A 17,603-nucleotide genomic window follows, 5' to 3' on the forward strand; every position below is an offset into this window, starting at 1 on the left:
GCAGGAAGCGCAGGCAGCCCGGGGTAGCGCGGCAACGAGGCGTTGCGCTGTGGGAAATGGACTTGACGCCTGGTTTTTCTTTCAGGTCGGTTTTATTTACCTTCTGTTCTTCTCCCCTTGGTGATTTTGCTTTTGGGTACCAGCCACGGCAACAAACAGCTTTGGGGGAGAAATACAGCTATTTCGAAGTTCAGTGGTTAAGTGCCGTAATGAAAAGGTGCCAGTGTTTGCACTACTGCAGACTAAACAGCTATGCTAAAGAACAATATATGGAAAAGTTTGCTTAGCAGCATATTTAAATTAATTTTATATGATTTTTTTTCAAGTTCTGTGGTTTAAAAAATGGAAATATATAAAATTGCTTCTGTCTCTGCCAAAGAACATTCGCAGTCCTGGTGAACATTAACAAGCTTTAGCATAAGAAAAGCTTTCTTGAATAAAGTCTTAGTTTTTAAAAGACTGGTTTTTTTGTAGTATAAATTCCTCTAGACAGATGCTTTTAAAGAGCAAATATCCTACATATATGTTCAGAAATGTGCTTTTGTGATGTGAAGAGCAGCTTTCAGGCACATGAGTTCAGTGCCCAGCTAAACAAGGTTTAAACTGTATTAAGGCAAAGGAAGGAACTGGGCACACAGCTGGTAGTTCAGCTGTAACCTGAGCGTTTATTGGAATGACAATTTTCTGGTGTAACAACCTAGAAGTGCTAAGGTAACACCCTGTAGTCAGCAGTTCTCAGGCGCAGGGTTTTGGACCCCAAGTCAGTGCTGGCGAGTGTCGAGCGCTGGCTGGTCACATGGTGTTGGCTTACTGTGCTTCCAGCTGCTTAATTGCATTAATAGGGAGATAAAAATGCTCTCTATACTTCTGCAGTACTGCTTCTTCGGGTAAGCAGGGCCCAGGGCTGCCAAGGGGTTAGCGAAATGATAGATGATTTTTTTATTATGTGTGTTAGAAAAGCAGTCTGTGAGCTGTATATTTTTGTGAATATTTGAGGAATGCCATCAAAAAGTTTGAGGTTCTTTACTGCAAAGTGATGTTTGATATTTTCTTTAAAAAAATCTGTTTGGAATTCAGACATGTCCAAAATCAGTTTTTATTGCCGGTTTCACAGTTGTGCCGGGTGCCTCTGGTAGGCAGGTTATTTCTTTTGTGTTTGGGGGTAGAAGCAGCAACGAGGAGGGAGGGGGTGGATAAGCACTATGTATTGGCCAGGAGCCGTGGCCCTGCCGGTGAAGAAGCCAAAGTATGTGTGCGTTCATGGAGCTCGCTTTAGCGAAGCATTGGTTCTGATTTGGTGGGAGGCAGTGAGATTTAAAAAAAAAAAAAAAAAAAAAAAAAAAAAAGCTTAGAAGAATAGTGAAATTAGCTGCTACTTAAAATTGAGTGTGTGCTCAAGTCCTTTGCTTAATTGTGGTCTTTGGGGAGCAGAGTTAATGTAGATGATAAAGGAAGCTTTATGTGAGTTTGAAACGGAGATTTTTGTTTAAGATGTTCAGCTTTTAGTAATTTCAACCAGTATATGTGATTCTCCAGAGACTTGTCCTGTGCTTTGGGAACTTAAAGAGGGAGCGTCTTTCTCTGAGAGTTTGCAAGAAGACTGTTGGACCTTCTTAAATCTATTTTCATGTCATTACACGTCTTACATGCTTGCTTCTAGTAGCTGACTCTTCCCTGCTGTAGYCTTAGTCTGGTTTTCTTTGTACGTATGTTATGGGTAGTGTAAAACTCGGTCACGGCTTTAGTGTTAAGACTTCTTCAAATCGGTACCAGTTTGGCTATCTGGTTGGTGGCCTGCGTATCTYATTGAGCTGCTGCAGTCTGGACTTTGCTTTCCTGAGAAGGCCTGCTTCTTTTGAAAGGGTGGGGTTTTGTTGTTCTTTGATAGTGGGAATATTTTCTAATAGTGCTTGAAAAATCTTCAAGTAAGTTTTGTTCAGTTGAGTAGCCATCCACCTATGAGGAGCTGTGTGACATGGCACAGTTTTGCTTTATTTATTTACATATTTTTACTCTGTGCTTGTAGACTAGCCTGCATCCTTCACATGCGTATTGCAGGGGCGTTGGCCTGTCTGGAGACTTAGATCTATGAAAGCAAATGAGAAGGGATTACATTTCTCTTCTGAGAATAATCGCGTTCACAGATCTATATTTGGAACTAGTTCTTTTAATACCAGCAGTAAGATAAACCAATGGCTCACACATACCTTAAYCTGTAGTGTTGTCTAAATCCCTGAATGATAACTGCAAGCCACGTTCCACACAGTTTCGTTTCAGCTAATGATGTGGTGTGTCCTGTTGTATGTAGCCAGAAATGTATTTGTTGACCTTAATAACTGTATGAAAAGTTGTTCTGCTTTTTCAAATTGATTCTTTTTCAACATATGTTAAGATTCAGATACAAATTAACAACTGAAAAGCTGATCAATATTTTAAAAAATTACCTGCTTGCAAGTTGTGAGTTTGCACACACGTATTTTGCAATTGTATGATGTGAACTCCACCCTGTCCTAACTCAAAGTATTAACGATACAAGGTCCATTACAGAAAAGTGATGCAAGAGCAAAGGCTTTTTCTTAACCATTAGAGATTAAATAATTATTTGCTATTCGAACTCTGCAGTTAGCACATCACCATGTTCTTCTGCCCCTCCAGCCTTTTCATCTGGGCACTATATTATGGAAATGGCTGATGGGTTTTTCCGGGGTCATACAAGAAAGGCTAGCAACTGAAATGAAACCTTAAATAAAATAGAAACAAGAATGGAGGACATTACATCTGAACATTTTTAGAGTTGTAGATGTATATTAGAAAATATTATATATCTCCTATGAAAAGTTTCTCACTTGTTTAGTAAGTGCTAGGACTTAAGCTCTGTAGAGGCTGAGTTTTTAATTAGACTAGTCGCAAGGCAACACCTTACAAAGTAGGTAACAAGGTTTGAATAGGTATTCAGGGTATCCTGTGCTTCAGTCACTGGCGTGCTGAGGGACTGAAGGCAGGTCGCTGACTGCCACTTGACTTCCGTCAAGTTATGTAATTGCTCTCTGCCTCGGTTTCCCCATCTGTGGAAAAAAGCAGGGGTGATCTTGGCCTCCTCTTGTGCATACTGGGGTCTGCTACTTAGGATGGTGCCTGGGAGCCAGTGCTGTTCTGCTGCAATAGTAAAATCTTAAGAGATGTTACTGTGGCATTGGCACAATGCTTCATTGGTTGTAACCTGAATTGGTTTTCCTCTTCGTCTTTTCCTGCTGAGCTATAATCGTAGAGTTGGTCTCAAAAGGGGTTTTATTTTGCTTTTTTCCCTCGTTCCTATTTTCTGTCCTGTGGAATAACTTTCTTCTCTTTTCCCTGTCGCTCTGTGATTTTTTTTTCCTTGTATTTTGCACATTTTTTGCTGATAACTCTTGTCTACTTTTTTCTTTGTTACTTTAGTGACTTCCTCTTACTACTCTCTATCTGTCCTCAGAGCTGCATTTTCTCTCTCCTCTGTCCACTGGGATTTCCTTTCTACCTGACTCATCTCCTTTTGGTACATCCCCACTCAGTCACACTCTCACTCAGCTTCTGTTCCAGGAAACCCTGCCAGCGCCAGCACCAGAGGGACTGCTCGCTCCCTCCTCGGCAGAGCTTTTTCCACCGTTGCGCGCTCTTCCCACTCCTTTTCTGCGTAGGACTTGGCATGCCTCACTCTGCAGGGTGGGGTTTGGACGTGCTTGTAGGGAAGGGGAGGCAGGGTGCTTGGGACTGTGTTTGTGTCTAGACTGTCCCTAGGGCCTTGTGTGGAGGCCTCCCTCCTCTCCCTTTGCTCTTTCCCCTTTCTTTGTGGCGTGGATCGGGAGGGTTTGTGCTTCCGGCAGTGCGGGGCGGAGAGGAGCTTGGGCTGGGACAGTCAGGGCCGGCGCTGCGCCCGGCAGCCCWTCCCGCAGGGGAGGAAACGTCACCGCAGAGCCGGGGAAATGAGGTGGTTGACTTCAGACAAGGTGAAGGATTTCAGAACAGGAAGGGAGCGATTTCATGCCTGCCATCGCTTCCACTTCAGTGCTCTTAGTGTAGTTACCACTGCACTAGCTAGTCCTGCAGGCAGGCAGAGAGGATCTGCGCATTGAGCTGTATGTTTAAAATACAGTCATGCTCCTGTACTTTGAGCTTTTGTGGTAAGCACTCTTGCTCAAGAACAGTGAGGAAAAGGAACAGTGCATGTTGTAGTTCCCTTTTCTCGCTAGTTTTCCATCAACTGCACAAAGGGAAAAACTAAAAGCACAAAATTCTCATTTCTTATAAAATGATTGTTGTTACTCTGTTCTAACTTGTTTTGATGGAAGAACTGATTTGTCAGTACTTATACGGTCCTGGGGATTTGATGTGCTGAGCTTTTTAAAAATTTGCTAATTTTCTTTTTTCCTTTTTTCCTTTTTTCCTTTTTTTTTAATAGACATTCAAACCCTTGGTTGGAAAAAGTGTGTATGATTCAGTTACTGCAGTAGAATTCCTTGTGGACAAACAGCTGGATTTTATAACTGAAGATAGTGCCTTTCAGCCCTATCAGGTAAGAAACTTGGTTAGTGCACAAATACGCTCCATGTGTTTATTAATGTGCATGTATTTTGAAAACAGCAGAAATAGTGATTTTTTTCTCTTTAAGAAAGGGGTCTAAAAATCTCTTCTGTGACAAACAGGCATTTGATACTTCAGCATGTGCTGGACTGATTACAATTCAAATAGCCATAAATTCTTTCTTATGACTGTGATTGTACACTGTGGTGATACAAAAATAGTATGTTGAGACTGAGAATAACAGATGGCCCTGAATAAATACTATGTAATTTTGTCCTGACACCCCTTCTTCCCTCCTCCTTCTCCAAGACTTTTTTTTTTTTTTTCCCCTAACACCAAGTACAGAGCTAGAAAAGAGAAGCAATCGAGGCAGAGCCACAGGGAAAGGTGAGGGAGATTCGGTTCATGGAATGGTTGGTGCTTTGGTTTGTCAGTGTTGGGGAAGCTAAATGAGTTCAACGTTTTGTGTCAGGCTGAAGTTACATGTTATAGCTCGGGTTGCTCTAATGCTTGGCTTTGCTGAAAGGGAGAAGTCTCGCTGCCTACCCCACACTAGATAGTTTACCTTTCTAAACCAGCAGCTCCTTGAACACCCCCCACACATGCACACTCGCACACGAAAAAGAACTCTGATATTGGTGAGCTGAAGTGGCTTAGCAGAGGGTGCAGCGAGCGCCGTCGCCTCCCGGGGAGGGAGGGGGGCCAGGATGATGCAACGCAGAGTAGGATATCCTCTTCTGGCAGCAGCAGCCTCTTAAATCAGCTGAGCCATGAAGTGTAAATTCACCCTCAGAGCCCAACCGCAGTCCTCCAGATTCATTTTACAGAGAGAATACTTGTGCTAGCGTCTATTCTTTGCATAAAACGTATCAAGATCATTGTCTCTGATAATGTTCATTCCGGTAACTGTAATCAATCTCCTTTTGGCAGTAGATCATTTTTCACAAGATGAGCTGAGCAAAACAAATTGAATATATGAGAAGGACTGCCTTTTGTAAAACAATCCTGTTGCCAAGCCCAGCTGGTAGTAACATAGCAATGGTATATGCATTTTTAGGTCCTTCCGTTTTAGAAAATTTGATATGTAGAATATGTGCTGACAGTCCTAGACACAGGGAAGTTCCAGTTTCATTTGGGAAGGTGCATGCCAATTGAAGTGAAGGTGTTACTCTTGAAAATGTGTCCTTGTCATATGGACAGCTAGCCTTAGTCTATCTTGATAGATAATACAGTAATTAGCAGCAGTCACAAATGGAATTTCAAAAGAGATTTTCACCAAAAGCTGTGGGGCGAGCAATAGCTTGCGAAAAATAATTCAAGATGTAAACTTGCTCTTCCTCACTATCGGCCTTTGTTTTTGACAAGTAGAGTGCTGCTTCTATGGGAGAAGCTGCTACCCTCTCATGGAGCACACAGTTGCCAATTAGAGGCAGTGATGGAGGTTACTGATCTGTATCCATTATGAACAGTTTGGTGACAGAAGAAATCTAAGTTACCCGTTCATTTTAATATTGCAAGAAGGTTGCTAACAGATTTCTTTAAGGTATCAGAACATCCAAAATTTGCCTCTTAACTGGGGGTTGCTCAGGTACTGAATGTAGACATACAAAGAAATGTGCACTTACTGGTTAACAATGCAATGATATCTTTATTTAACTGGTTATATTAAGTTTTGGAAATTACATTCATAGGTGTGTCTCTTTGCAGACCTAGCAATATCTCGTTAGCAAGTCTTATGTGTAAAATGTGTAGATAAGAACTTTACTGAATGATAATGTCTTAAAGAGTAAATAAATCATTTTTAAAATACAGTAACTGAATTATGTACTAGGAACATATTGAGGAAAATATTACATTGRTCCTCATGACTATACTGGAAGATATCTGAGTGGGAAGATTGTCTGCATTCATTCATTTTGCGTGTTACTTTTTCAGTGCTATTCTGTACTTAATGCTGGAAATCACAGATGGCACATTCTTGGTCTTAAGTCACTTAATGTAAAGTAGTTCTTTAAGCTTTTTTTTTTTTTCTCAGTTAGAAGACCTCCCTTCTCCCCTCTGCTTCCCAGATAAATCTTCAGTAAACTTTGATTTCTCAAAATCTATTTTTCTATGAAAGAATGGCCCTTTTATCTCCTTATTTGATCCAGAATACTGTTAACCTGCTTTTGAGCAGAAAACAGAACTTAAGAGCTATCCTTTGTAAAGGTCGGTTAACGTTGAGTCTCTCTAAGCATATTTGGTTTTGGTTAAAACTCCCATAGCTGTGCATTTTCAATATGGAGTCCTTAGAGACCGTGGTGATCTAAACATTTTTTTATTGCRTATTGCTGTAAGCGCCTGAAGTTCCGATACCTTACTGCCAAAACAAACAGAGCTTGGATCTGTGTGGGAAGACTCCATTTCGCTTCAGATACCATTCTTAACTACTGAGTAATTTTTTCCCATCGTTGTATATGCTCATAGTATTAGTAACAGGCAGCAGATGATCATTCACTTTGAATTCTACCTAGATCAGTTTTGTTTGAAACACAGTGCTGTTTAACGTAACTGTTGGCCTAAAGAGTCTCTGAGTAAGGTGGAGATGTCCAGTTGAAAGATGACTGCCCAAGGCAAGGAAAACAGCACACTTGGCATCCTTTCAGTCTTGGCAGGAAAAAACAAAGTTTGACTAGGCAAAGAAATTAAAGTATTCTTGTTACCAGAAGTGGTTCTTTCAGAACAAGAGTAAGGATACTTTGGCAGGCCTCACTAAGGAATCATGAACCACAGATTCCCATGCCATGTCTGTTCTTTGCAAAAATAAACATGTTTCAGTTGATACAGATGCAGCAACCTACATAAGTGCTAGATGAATATAGTTACTAAAAGTAGRATATGCGCCTTGCTCTCCTGTAGCTGTTTCCCATTTTTTTCTGCATCTTTACAACCTTGTATCTGACAAGTATTGTGCTTGTTAGGGAATTTGTTCGTTACATCTAAGCATGTTGCCTGGTTCGTTTTTTTCCCCATGCGTGTGTGCTGCCTTGAAAGCTGTCCCTTCTCCAGGGCCATTCCCAGGAGTCTGCATGTGTGGTGCCTTCAACACCAACCTACAGTTTGTTTCCTGTGCCTTTTCTCTCACTTGCTTCAGAGAGGATATAAAGGGTATTATTGTCTACGTGAAACTGATGTGTAACTGAGAATGACTCATTCATTAATCTGGCATGGTCAGACCATTTAGTCATGTATTTCTTTTTATGGTGGTGACAAGAGGATCTTCAGGACAGAGTAGATGTAAATGTATTTGCTGTGGTACTTCATGTTGAAATGAAAGTTAAGGTCCTTTGCAGTAAGTGATAGACTTTTTTTTTTTTTTAAGGCTATTTTTTTTTATAGTAGTACCTGTAAGAAACATAAGTCTTGGAATGTGATATGTAAATCCACATCCTTAATGTCTTTCTAGTTTACAGTCACAGTATATCATGTTTATTTCATGATTAATTTGTGATTGTTCATTCATTCAGCAGCTTTCAAACTTGTCTTTTTAGGGACTTTTGATACTGTTTGAAAATCAGCACACTTTCAAATATATTCGTTGTTAAAATATTTTGAGTGAGACTGCAGTAAATCTGCACAAGTGCAGATATAATCTAAATCATATAATTAAAATCAAAATAATTTTCTATAATAATAATCAAATACCCATTTTCCTGTAATATTCTGTGACCAGTTACATCTCTATTGTTTGTAGAATACCTAGTAAGTTAAGCAGTGCCAAAGCTGATCTTGTCTTAATTTGTTTAAGGATTGTAATTTACTTGAAAGACTGCAGATGGGGACATGAAGAATTAAAGCTGAATATGTGCGATCTCATCAGTTTGGAGTTTTTGTCTGGATCATGTTTGGCAGTATCAGCCGCAGGCACTGCTGGGCCAAAGTGTATACTGTGCTGGTTTTGACTGAAGCTGAGCTCCAGGTTTTTAGCCAGAGTCAATTGCATTATATTTTGGACAGGCAAATAAAGAATACGCGTGGGGTAATGAGGCCTGCGGCCGCTGCTTCCTCACTCCTCTGCTACAGCTTAAATATTTCAAAAGGATTCATGAATGCACTGCACAGGAGTAAATGGGCTGGCCACACAGTTGAGACAGGGCGAAAATTCGCATGAAGTTCCTCCACAAGCATTAAACTTCCTGCAAGGAGTTTTCACCACTTGAGGAAGGAAGTGGGAGGGTGTGCACGCAGGCATCTTCCCAAAGCTCTGCTGCGCACAGGACTTTCTGAAGAGCTAGGGGAAGGCAAAAAAAGCTAAGAATGAACTGAAAACACACTTGAGTTCTTCTCTGTGCTGCAGGCTCTCTTTGATCCAAACTGCTTATCCAAATTGTTCTACAGGACAAAATAAGAGGAGGTGTTTTTCTGTTTTGTTGGTGGAGTTTTTTAAGCCAAGCCTGATTTCCTCAGTATTTCAAAATGGTACAGTCAGTCAGTCTACCTCTGTACTGATGCTTCCAGACACCCAGATAAGGCACTGGGAAGTCCCCTGTGGGAGGTGTTACATGCAGAAGGATAGGTGTAAGTATATACTCTTTTATCTAAATATACATTTAAAATAAATATACAAAGTTTTGCAGAGCTAGCAGGTCAAATGTCTGATACTCCTTAAATATTGTAGCAGTAACAGTATTAAAATTTGTTACTAATTATGTAATAAATCCCTCAGATTCAGGATTTAAATACTGCCAAAATCTTACTTGATCTGTTACAAATTCAAGTTTTGTATGTTCTGATATAGGGTGATTGAGTATTGTGCAACTCTTCTAAATTCTTTTCTGTTTATTATGGGTGTGTATTGGGTATTTGAGGCCTGAATGCTTTTGGCTTTCATTAACTTGTTTGCTCGTAAGAACAAGCAAATAATGTAGCATGGCTTGGATAGTAGTAACATGTATGYATAAAAAAACCTTTCTTTAAATATCTTAAAGCAAGGATAAAATAAGGTATTTTTCTGTATGTATTTTAAGCACCCCATAATCATACAGTTTAGACTCCTTTCAGCCATTTTTTGCAAACTTTAGGCCTAAAAATAGCTACTGGAACTGAAAATTGCCTTTCCCATAAACTTGTACCTCCACTGACCAGGCAGTCGGAGCTTTTGGGTTTGTCCCACCCTTTGAGGTTGACCGAGACAGCTCAAGGAGCACGCAGCGGAGGCCAGCTGGCAGTCAGGGCTGTCATGTGCTCAGCTCCCAGTTGCGTTTCCTCTGCGGATGACAGAGAAGCACACAAATTTCTGAATTTTTAACTCTTCTCAGTGTCTTCTTTAAAAGCTGACTCTATTCTTTTCCATGGCTCTGGTGTCTGGACCACCCATAAGCAGTCCAGCTGGCTTCTCTGGCAGCATCCTGAAGAGTGATGGTCTAAACAGCTTGTTACTAAGACTGGCTGTGTTTAAGTGTGTGTTTCCAATGTGACGGAAAGCAAAAGGCTAAATCCAACTAGAAGTGGGTCAGATGACTCATAGCAGTCTTCACTCCCTGTTATGACTGTGAGACAAAACAGTTTCATCCTAGCATTCACAAGAAGAGAAGAACAAGGGAGGGATTTACATCTGCAATTTGTAGAATCAGCAAGATAGAGATGTATATGCGCATATATCATCTCTGTTAAAGCAGTAATTTATGCTTGCTTTAGGAAGAGAGCTGCTTCTCTGAGTACTCTATCTGTCCTTGTTCTCACAATAGATGAAAAAAAGAGAGCCTTTCTGTTTCTACCCTGGGTTCTTAAAAATGGGCATGTTTAGTCACACGCTTTCTCTTCCTTTTGCCGTTCCCCCAAATTTCGCTGCGATTCAACACAGAAGTGGAGTTCTTGGAGGAAGGCAGCAGTGCAGCGGGGAGGCAGCTGGCTGCGGCCSACGGTGCTGCGGCCCACGTGGCCTGGCTCGCGTGGGAGGGGTTGGAGCTAATGCGATGGGATTAGGGAATTTCGGTTGAATTTAGGGCATTGAGAAGGCGTAAGGGGAGGAGGAGTTATAAGGTGCCTGGGGTAGGCTGAGGTTACTACAGTGTGATGGTAGGTTACAGATCCATAAGAAAAAATTCATTTTTTTTTCCACTGTCATAGAAATACTTGTTTAACTCYTTCCAGACTTCTTCAAAGATCATGATCAGTTGGTTAGTTTGATATCATTAGCTGTATTCAAGGAGATACATTGAGATAAGTAACTAAAAATGAGGAATTAAAAACAGAACAAAATTGGTTTGGTTTGGTTTTGTAGAAATGAACATCAGAAGTATCTTAGTAATTCTCAAAAATAATCTTTGGAGTGTTGAATTTACAAATTTGTCTATAAAGTTTTTGGTTAAGCAACTTCTTCTCTTTGATCAGAGATGATCTGTCTTTTTTTTCAGCAGTGAGAACTCATGGAAATTATCCCTTAGTAGTAAGAAAAGGACTTGATTATCCTCGATTGTGTGTCCATAAATACATCCTATTTTCACACTGATTTATTAGATGAGAATTTTTAACCTTTATTTTTAATGTGATATCTTAACCAGTGTTGTGAACTGACATTTTGTCTGTATTACGAAAATAGACTGATACAGGATTTTTGGATTTTTTTTTTTAATAAGTAGTTAGCTCTTTGCCATATGTTCTCATTTTCGCAAATAGTTGCTATATGTTGGAATTTGGATATAATGCTTTGGGGGGACTCTGAACCTTGACTGAGGTAGAATACTGCAGTTATTGCATAAGTATGTTTAGCCGGAAAAAGAAGTCTTCCCTGCAGTTCAGGTGGTGGGGAATTTTTCAGTAAGGCTTGTGTTTTACTGAAATGCATTTTTACAAAAAATAAGTTTTAACTTGACTTGATCTATATGATAGTTTATTAGATGAAGTGTTCATGGTCTTACTTGTTTTTATTCTTTCACTTGACACAGTATCTCTTTATTGRTGCAACTCCTACAAAGTGCTGCAGAAATCTGTAGTTTTATTCAGAACATTTTTTAAATGAGGAAAATGCTGTACTTTGGAACAACTTTTTATGGAAAAAAAATCAAATACTCTCTTTCCTCAAGTTGTACAGTAGAAGAATTAGAGGTAATGATTTATGATTGACAGGATCATTACATTTCTCTTAAAGGAGGTGCATGTGTTGTATACTTCATTTGTGTAGAGTTATGTGATCCCTTAAAAAAGGGAAAGTCAGATTTTGATTTTCTTGAGGTTCATACAGGTTGGAATAACTATCATTAAAAGTTCTGTGAGGTAGCGTATTTAATCAACTTCTCCAGATGTACGGTAGGAGGGGGAAAGAAAGGTGTACCCCAACTAATTGCAGTCTTTATATGCCTCTTGCTCTGTAACTTCTTATCTAAAATATATGTTTGAAATTATACTTGCTAGAAGTGCTAATTTGTACTYCAGGATTAGTGCCACATGAGAACTCTGCTCCGCAGCCTTCAGCAAGTTGCAGCAAGGAGAAATTGAGAGGGGATGTAGTTCCAGATGAAATGATCTAAGCATGTACATGGAATTCTTTTTTCCAGGCCAGAAATCTGTTGCGAAACTCAAGAAATTCTATCCAAACTTGATTTTTTTTTTAATTTCATTTTTTTCTAATAAAAGCAAGTATGGATCTTTTTACTTCCTTAGACATTGGAATAACTTTACTAACAAAATGAAGTGCAGTATCTGTTTTTATGTAGAGGACGTGGTGTACAGTGCATTTTCTGATCAAATTTCATTCTCTTTTAACTGTATACCTTAGAATTAAATATAGTTCTAAATTGTTTTTTTACCATCATTGTTTGTAAATACTGKTTTTTTTGGTCCTATTCAATCTAGCAAACATTTCCTGTCTTTTGAATAGAATTAAAATTAACTATTCCTGTTTTTCCCTGCACCCCCTTTTGTGCTTGTCTGCCAACATTAATAGGAATAGTAACTCATACACTTTTGGAAACCAAGAGGGTTTGAAATACATTAAACTGATCTTTTCACTAAATGTTATATTATTTTATGGTTTTAGGAGTGAATTTTAAACATGCACTATAGGAATTGTATTTCAAATATAGAGGCTATGTTTCTACCATTTGCCATCATCTCTTCAGCATTCCTTGCCACTTTGGTAAACAGCAAAGAGAACGAGGATAAAGCAGGTTTCAGGATATGTTAAACTTTGGCTAAAGTACAATGCTTGACAGGTTTTTAAAAAGTGATATAGTTCAATCTTGAATTATTTTTTTAATAGCATTTTTGTCYTGTGGGCTAACAGATTTATTTATGAAAAAATATTATGAAATAGACAAGCGTTGTATTTGTTTTACACAGGGAATGACTTTCCCGAGTTTACCCCAAGGAGTTTATTGCAGCAACAACCAAAATGCCCACGTTTTCTGATTAGCAATTTAATCTTCCCTGTTTGCAGGATGATTATTCATCTGTTCTATAAAAGGCAGAGCCACTGCTTTCTCCAGAGTTGCAGAGAGCTGCAGTATTAATCCAGATATGATGTACATCCCAGCTGGTCAGACCTCCGTTATTTATAGGGAAAATACCTAAAATGGCTCCAGCAGGTCAGAACGGAGCTCTTAGTGTGCGAGAGCACATGCTTATGGCAACACTGCTTTTAATACTGTCTGGGAGCAGAAGCAGCATTTCCGCATTTGCACAGGGATTAGCTTGCTCTTGTGCACCCAGCCAGGCTGCTGCAGTCTCTGTGCTGTACACTGGCTACCAGGAGAGTAGAGTCTTTGGAATGAAATTCTGCAAGAAAATGCATACATTCTAACTTCAGATTCTGTCCTAATACAGTGGTAGTCATTTACAACCTGAGACAAATAGCTTTTTGTCCCAACTGCATTCGTATCACCAGGATGTGGCCAGCACTGTTGTAACACTAATTTAAGAAATGTATTTTCAAATAAATTCCTGAAAACCACTTGAAAATAAAACATGGATATGACAGTARTTAGGTGGACCAAATGCCACTGGAGTATGAGAAGTGTGTTATAGCTGACTTTCAAGGAATTTTGAAGCCATTTGATGTATTCTTTTCTCTTGACAGAAAATGGCTAAGATTTGGAGAGGCAGGATTGTTCTGCCCGTAATCATAAATTGTGGGGAATGGAGTTGGGAAGTTGCATGTTCTCAGAGCTCCTGAAAAGTTTGGGATTTAGTCAAAATAATTGAGGAAGTTTACTTAAGCGTCTTGGTAACTTTGTGACTGCTGATAATCTAGGTTGGTGGGAGTTCGGATTACAGACTGGAGAGTCAGTCACAGGAGCAAGGTGCTGGGGTGGGTGTTTCCGGGAGGCGGTGGCAAGCGCTGTCATCAATATGCCATGTGTTGGGTAGTGTTTATAATTTTCTTCTGCAGAGTGAATTTTGAGACCTTGTTTTGCAGTGCAGTAAGCTTCTGGTCATCAGTAGTCTTGTCCAAGAATCATATGGTGCTGAGTGATATACCTGGTCARAGGTGTGATGGAGGTAAGCACCATGAGATGCTAGATCCAAGCAGCCTGCCGGAGTCTGTGGTGGCAGCCTAAGATTTCCAGCTTTGCTGCTTCAAGCTGCTGCAAATACCTCCTGCTATCCATGATGCASTGCAGTTGTGCTTTCCATGAAATTGTCAGTTTCTGAGCTCTTGGCTTTATTTCTGAGAACATTAGACTGCCTTCCTAGCAGCCTGCTGGTCCAGACAACTGGTGATCAAAAGAATGTTTTCTTTAATGTTTTTTTGCTTAAAGATCCCTCCATTCATACCGCTTGTCCTTTAAGTGATCGATTTGGAGAACTCTTAGGTATGTTCTGAAAGCAGTTTCACGATTCACAGAGTGTCTGGGTCTTAGTTTAAATTTTAATATCAAYGTACAAAAGAGTTTTTGCCAATCTTAGCCACTCTTCTTGTTGGCATAAACCTCTTTCTGCTAATTGTTTGCTTTCAGGGGAACGTCTGCACTTTGAGGTTTCTTTTTCCATAAATAATCACACTAGTGGCATCAGGTTGCTTGGTGAGTGGCTCAGAGGTTTGTTTGAATCCATGTGACTTCAGAGTTACTGGCTTAGCAGGGCAGGACTAATGCTACTGCTCTGCAAATGTAGGGTTCCCTCATCCACATGAGGGAGAAGATAGAACTGGAATGCTACTTTCYATGTGAGCTATCAGTCGTCTGTAGATGGAGAGAGAACTAAGTGTCGAATCCTCACCAAAGCTTCCTGAATGGAGACTCAGTCTGCTGTTCTAGTGGGTAGGAGCCATTTGTTTGTGGAAATTTTAAGATAAAATGCTAAAAGATACATTGTGCTTAACAGGAGATTCTATTTTCCTGCCCATTTAGTTGAAAGATATATTGTTTTCCTGTTTTCTTCCTAATTTGTMAATCAGACCAGGACCCCAGTAAGTGTTAGAGTGAGAGCACTTTTGTCCCAGCTGCTCAAAGCGAGGGTGGCATACTGGTGAGCATAGAAGTCATTGCTTGTTCTTTTTAATCTGTTATTTTCAAAATCAAAACTATAGCAAGGATTCTTAGAGCAGATTTCAGTTTGTTGAAGACAGTACCTACCGTGCCGAGGTTTGCAGGTCTGGTTCCCCTTCCCCGCTGCACTCTCGTGCTGTGCTCTGCTCTCGCCTCCCTTTGCTCTTGGTGAGGACTAGTGAGCTGGCTTGCAGCATGCAAGTTTTCCAATGTACATGTTTCACCTGAGACATTGGTAATCTTACAGGAAGGCAAATATGTCTGCTTATTTTCTGTGTTCGTGAAGTAAAACTGGGGAAAAAACTTGACTGAGACAGATTTTTCCATTACATTAGTCTTCCTAACTTTAATACATTTTACATAGCATAGTCTTTTATACTCTTAATACAAAATGATCTGATATTGTTAAGGGTTGTGAGTTATTTTTCCAAAAGTGAAATAATCAGTGCAATGATGCTTTTCCAGTCCTGAAACAGTGACTGAGAAGTGTGCACATCCCTATTCCCCCTAACTCTCAAGCCTGATAATTAATTTAAAATCTGTATCAACTATTTAATTATTGAACAGATGAAATCAGAAAGAAAGTAGGATTGTATTGGGAGAAGTATTAGGTATAGGGGAGCAAGAGGAAAAGGAAAGTAATTGTTGCTTGGCAGTTGAAAAATTACAGCATTTTTAATCTTTATCTTTTTTTCAGTAGTGTTACCTTTCTCTTTATAGAAACACAGAAGTTGTCGTTATATTACTGAAGATAACCTGTAATCTTAAATATTTGTGGTCCAAAATACTTATAAATAAGTAAGAGWCTGCCTTCCGCGTGCCCGTGGAGCCTCTCGGTGAGGTCGCGAGCGGCTCGTGTTGCGCGTGGCGGCCCAAGCGCTGGGCCGTGCCTGGCCCTGCCCTGGCCGGCAGCGCCCCGGCCCGTGCGGGCGGCTGACCCAGCGCACGAGCAGCGTTGCGCCTCCGAGCTCGGCTCCCCCGGCTCCGGCGCCGCCGAGCAGCTGCCGGCTTTGAATGAGGCGAATTGTGACCGAGCGTGGAGGGGAGGAATAGCAGAAAATAGGTCAAGTGTGGGCTGGGGTAACGCGCGCTGACGGCGCCRGCTCAGCCTGAGCCTCTTCTCTGCACTCAGCCAAAGCCCTTCAAGGGAAACCTTGAAGGTACGATCCCTCCAGAAGACTTTCTGGCCTTCTGTGGTCGTGACATTTCTGGTTAACGTTGCCCTTCATTTGAAGCCTTGCCTGGGAAGGAGGTTGCCGTGGGTCAGGGACAGGGGCTGGATGATGGTTTTGCTGGAGCGGTTCCCTGCGGGGGCAGGTTCCTCCCCTGTGCGGAGGAGAGGACCAGCACAGCCCTGCCACCTGCAGCTGCCTCTTCCTTCCCCGGCTGCCRTGATATAATGAGCGCCTCCCCCCTGCTTTTCTTCTTTTTTTTCTTTTTTCTTTTTTTTTTTTAACAAAAAAACCCAAACTCTGACCACTTCTGGTTTTGGTAGCCTTTGGCTTGTCAGAAATGAAAGCAGAAAAGAACTTGTTTAAAAACAGGTGCTGTTCACCAGTGCCACGTGCCAAAAAGATGTGTGGAACAACAGAGGATGGGGCCTAGTTAAATTTATTTCCTTGCCAGGTTTTGGTGTGAGCTGCTTGCCCTTGGCAGCACCCGCTTCTGCAGACACCTTTCAGGGTGTCAGTTTGTGCCGATTTCTCGGCACTTTAGTTGGAGTCTCATGTTTTGCTGCTAGGAAGAAGTCTTCTAGCATGGCAGAGGGATGTTACCAGCTAGCAGGTAACGAGCTGTTGAGGTGTTGGTATTCTGCCCATCCGGGTTTCGTGTCACTGTTTGGCTTTCTTTTTTTCCCTACTCACTCTCTGATGCGAGGCAGGGTAATATTAGAAAGGCAAACATTAAGATTATAAATTTTGCTTTAAAAGTTATGATCAGTGAAAGGTTATTATAGATCAGTGATATAATCAGATGTGTGTCAGGTGATACAATCACTAATAGAAAAGAAAAGAAAGGAAGTGGTTAAAAAAGGCTAGTTATCAAGGCATTAAAACAATACGAGAACCATGGAGACATTTCAGAAAGAGGAATAGTTAAAAGATGCGTGGATTTGGGTGTTTTTGAGGCGTGGTGAAAACAGGGCATCTGTTTATTTTGTTTTGCTTTTATGGGAGAAAATCAGGACATTTGTATTTTAGAGGAATAGTGCAAGGTATCAGCAGTCTAAATTTAAACAACACTTTTTGTTGCCACTGCTCTGAGGGCCATGGCAGCAGGCGGCAGGCTGCTGTTGCAGTCATCCTGTTCCTTGTGAAATTTTCCAAAAGATTCTGTGCCAAACCAAACCAAAAAAAAAAAAAAAAGAAAAAAAGATACGGCTTATTTTATACAAATTGATCTCTGGGTGTTTTCTGATGAAATAAGAAGAAAGATTTTTCAACTTGAGGGAAAAAATGCCTATATTTTTTGAATATGTATTCTACAAATCATTATGATGAAATGATAGTGTTTTTGAGGCCTCCTTCATTGTATATTTGCTGCGAAGTGGGTATGGCTAAGGTGAAAGACGAGTATGTT

The 17,603-nt window shown here is 40.5% G+C and overlaps 1 protein-coding gene across 1 annotated transcript in view; it reads left to right on the forward strand.

The window, feature by feature from the left end:
- The window catches only part of JMJD1C (jumonji domain containing 1C), a gene marked incomplete at its 5' end in the record, with an annotated part of 164,381 nt that overhangs the window by 101,299 nt on the left and 45,479 nt on the right, over positions 1 to 17,603 (forward strand). Inside the window, one exon of the mRNA XM_085301604.1 lies at positions 4,436 to 4,549. Coding sequence (XP_085157730.1) covers positions 4,436 to 4,549 — 114 coding nt within the window. The remainder of the gene's footprint in view (positions 1 to 4,435; positions 4,550 to 17,603) is intronic.

Source organism: Rhea americana, unplaced genomic scaffold (assembly GCF_003343005.1).
Source record: "Rhea americana isolate MKP2758 unplaced genomic scaffold, rheAme1 scaffold_179, whole genome shotgun sequence".
Classification (NCBI taxonomy): Eukaryota; Metazoa; Chordata; class Aves; order Rheiformes; family Rheidae; genus Rhea; species Rhea americana.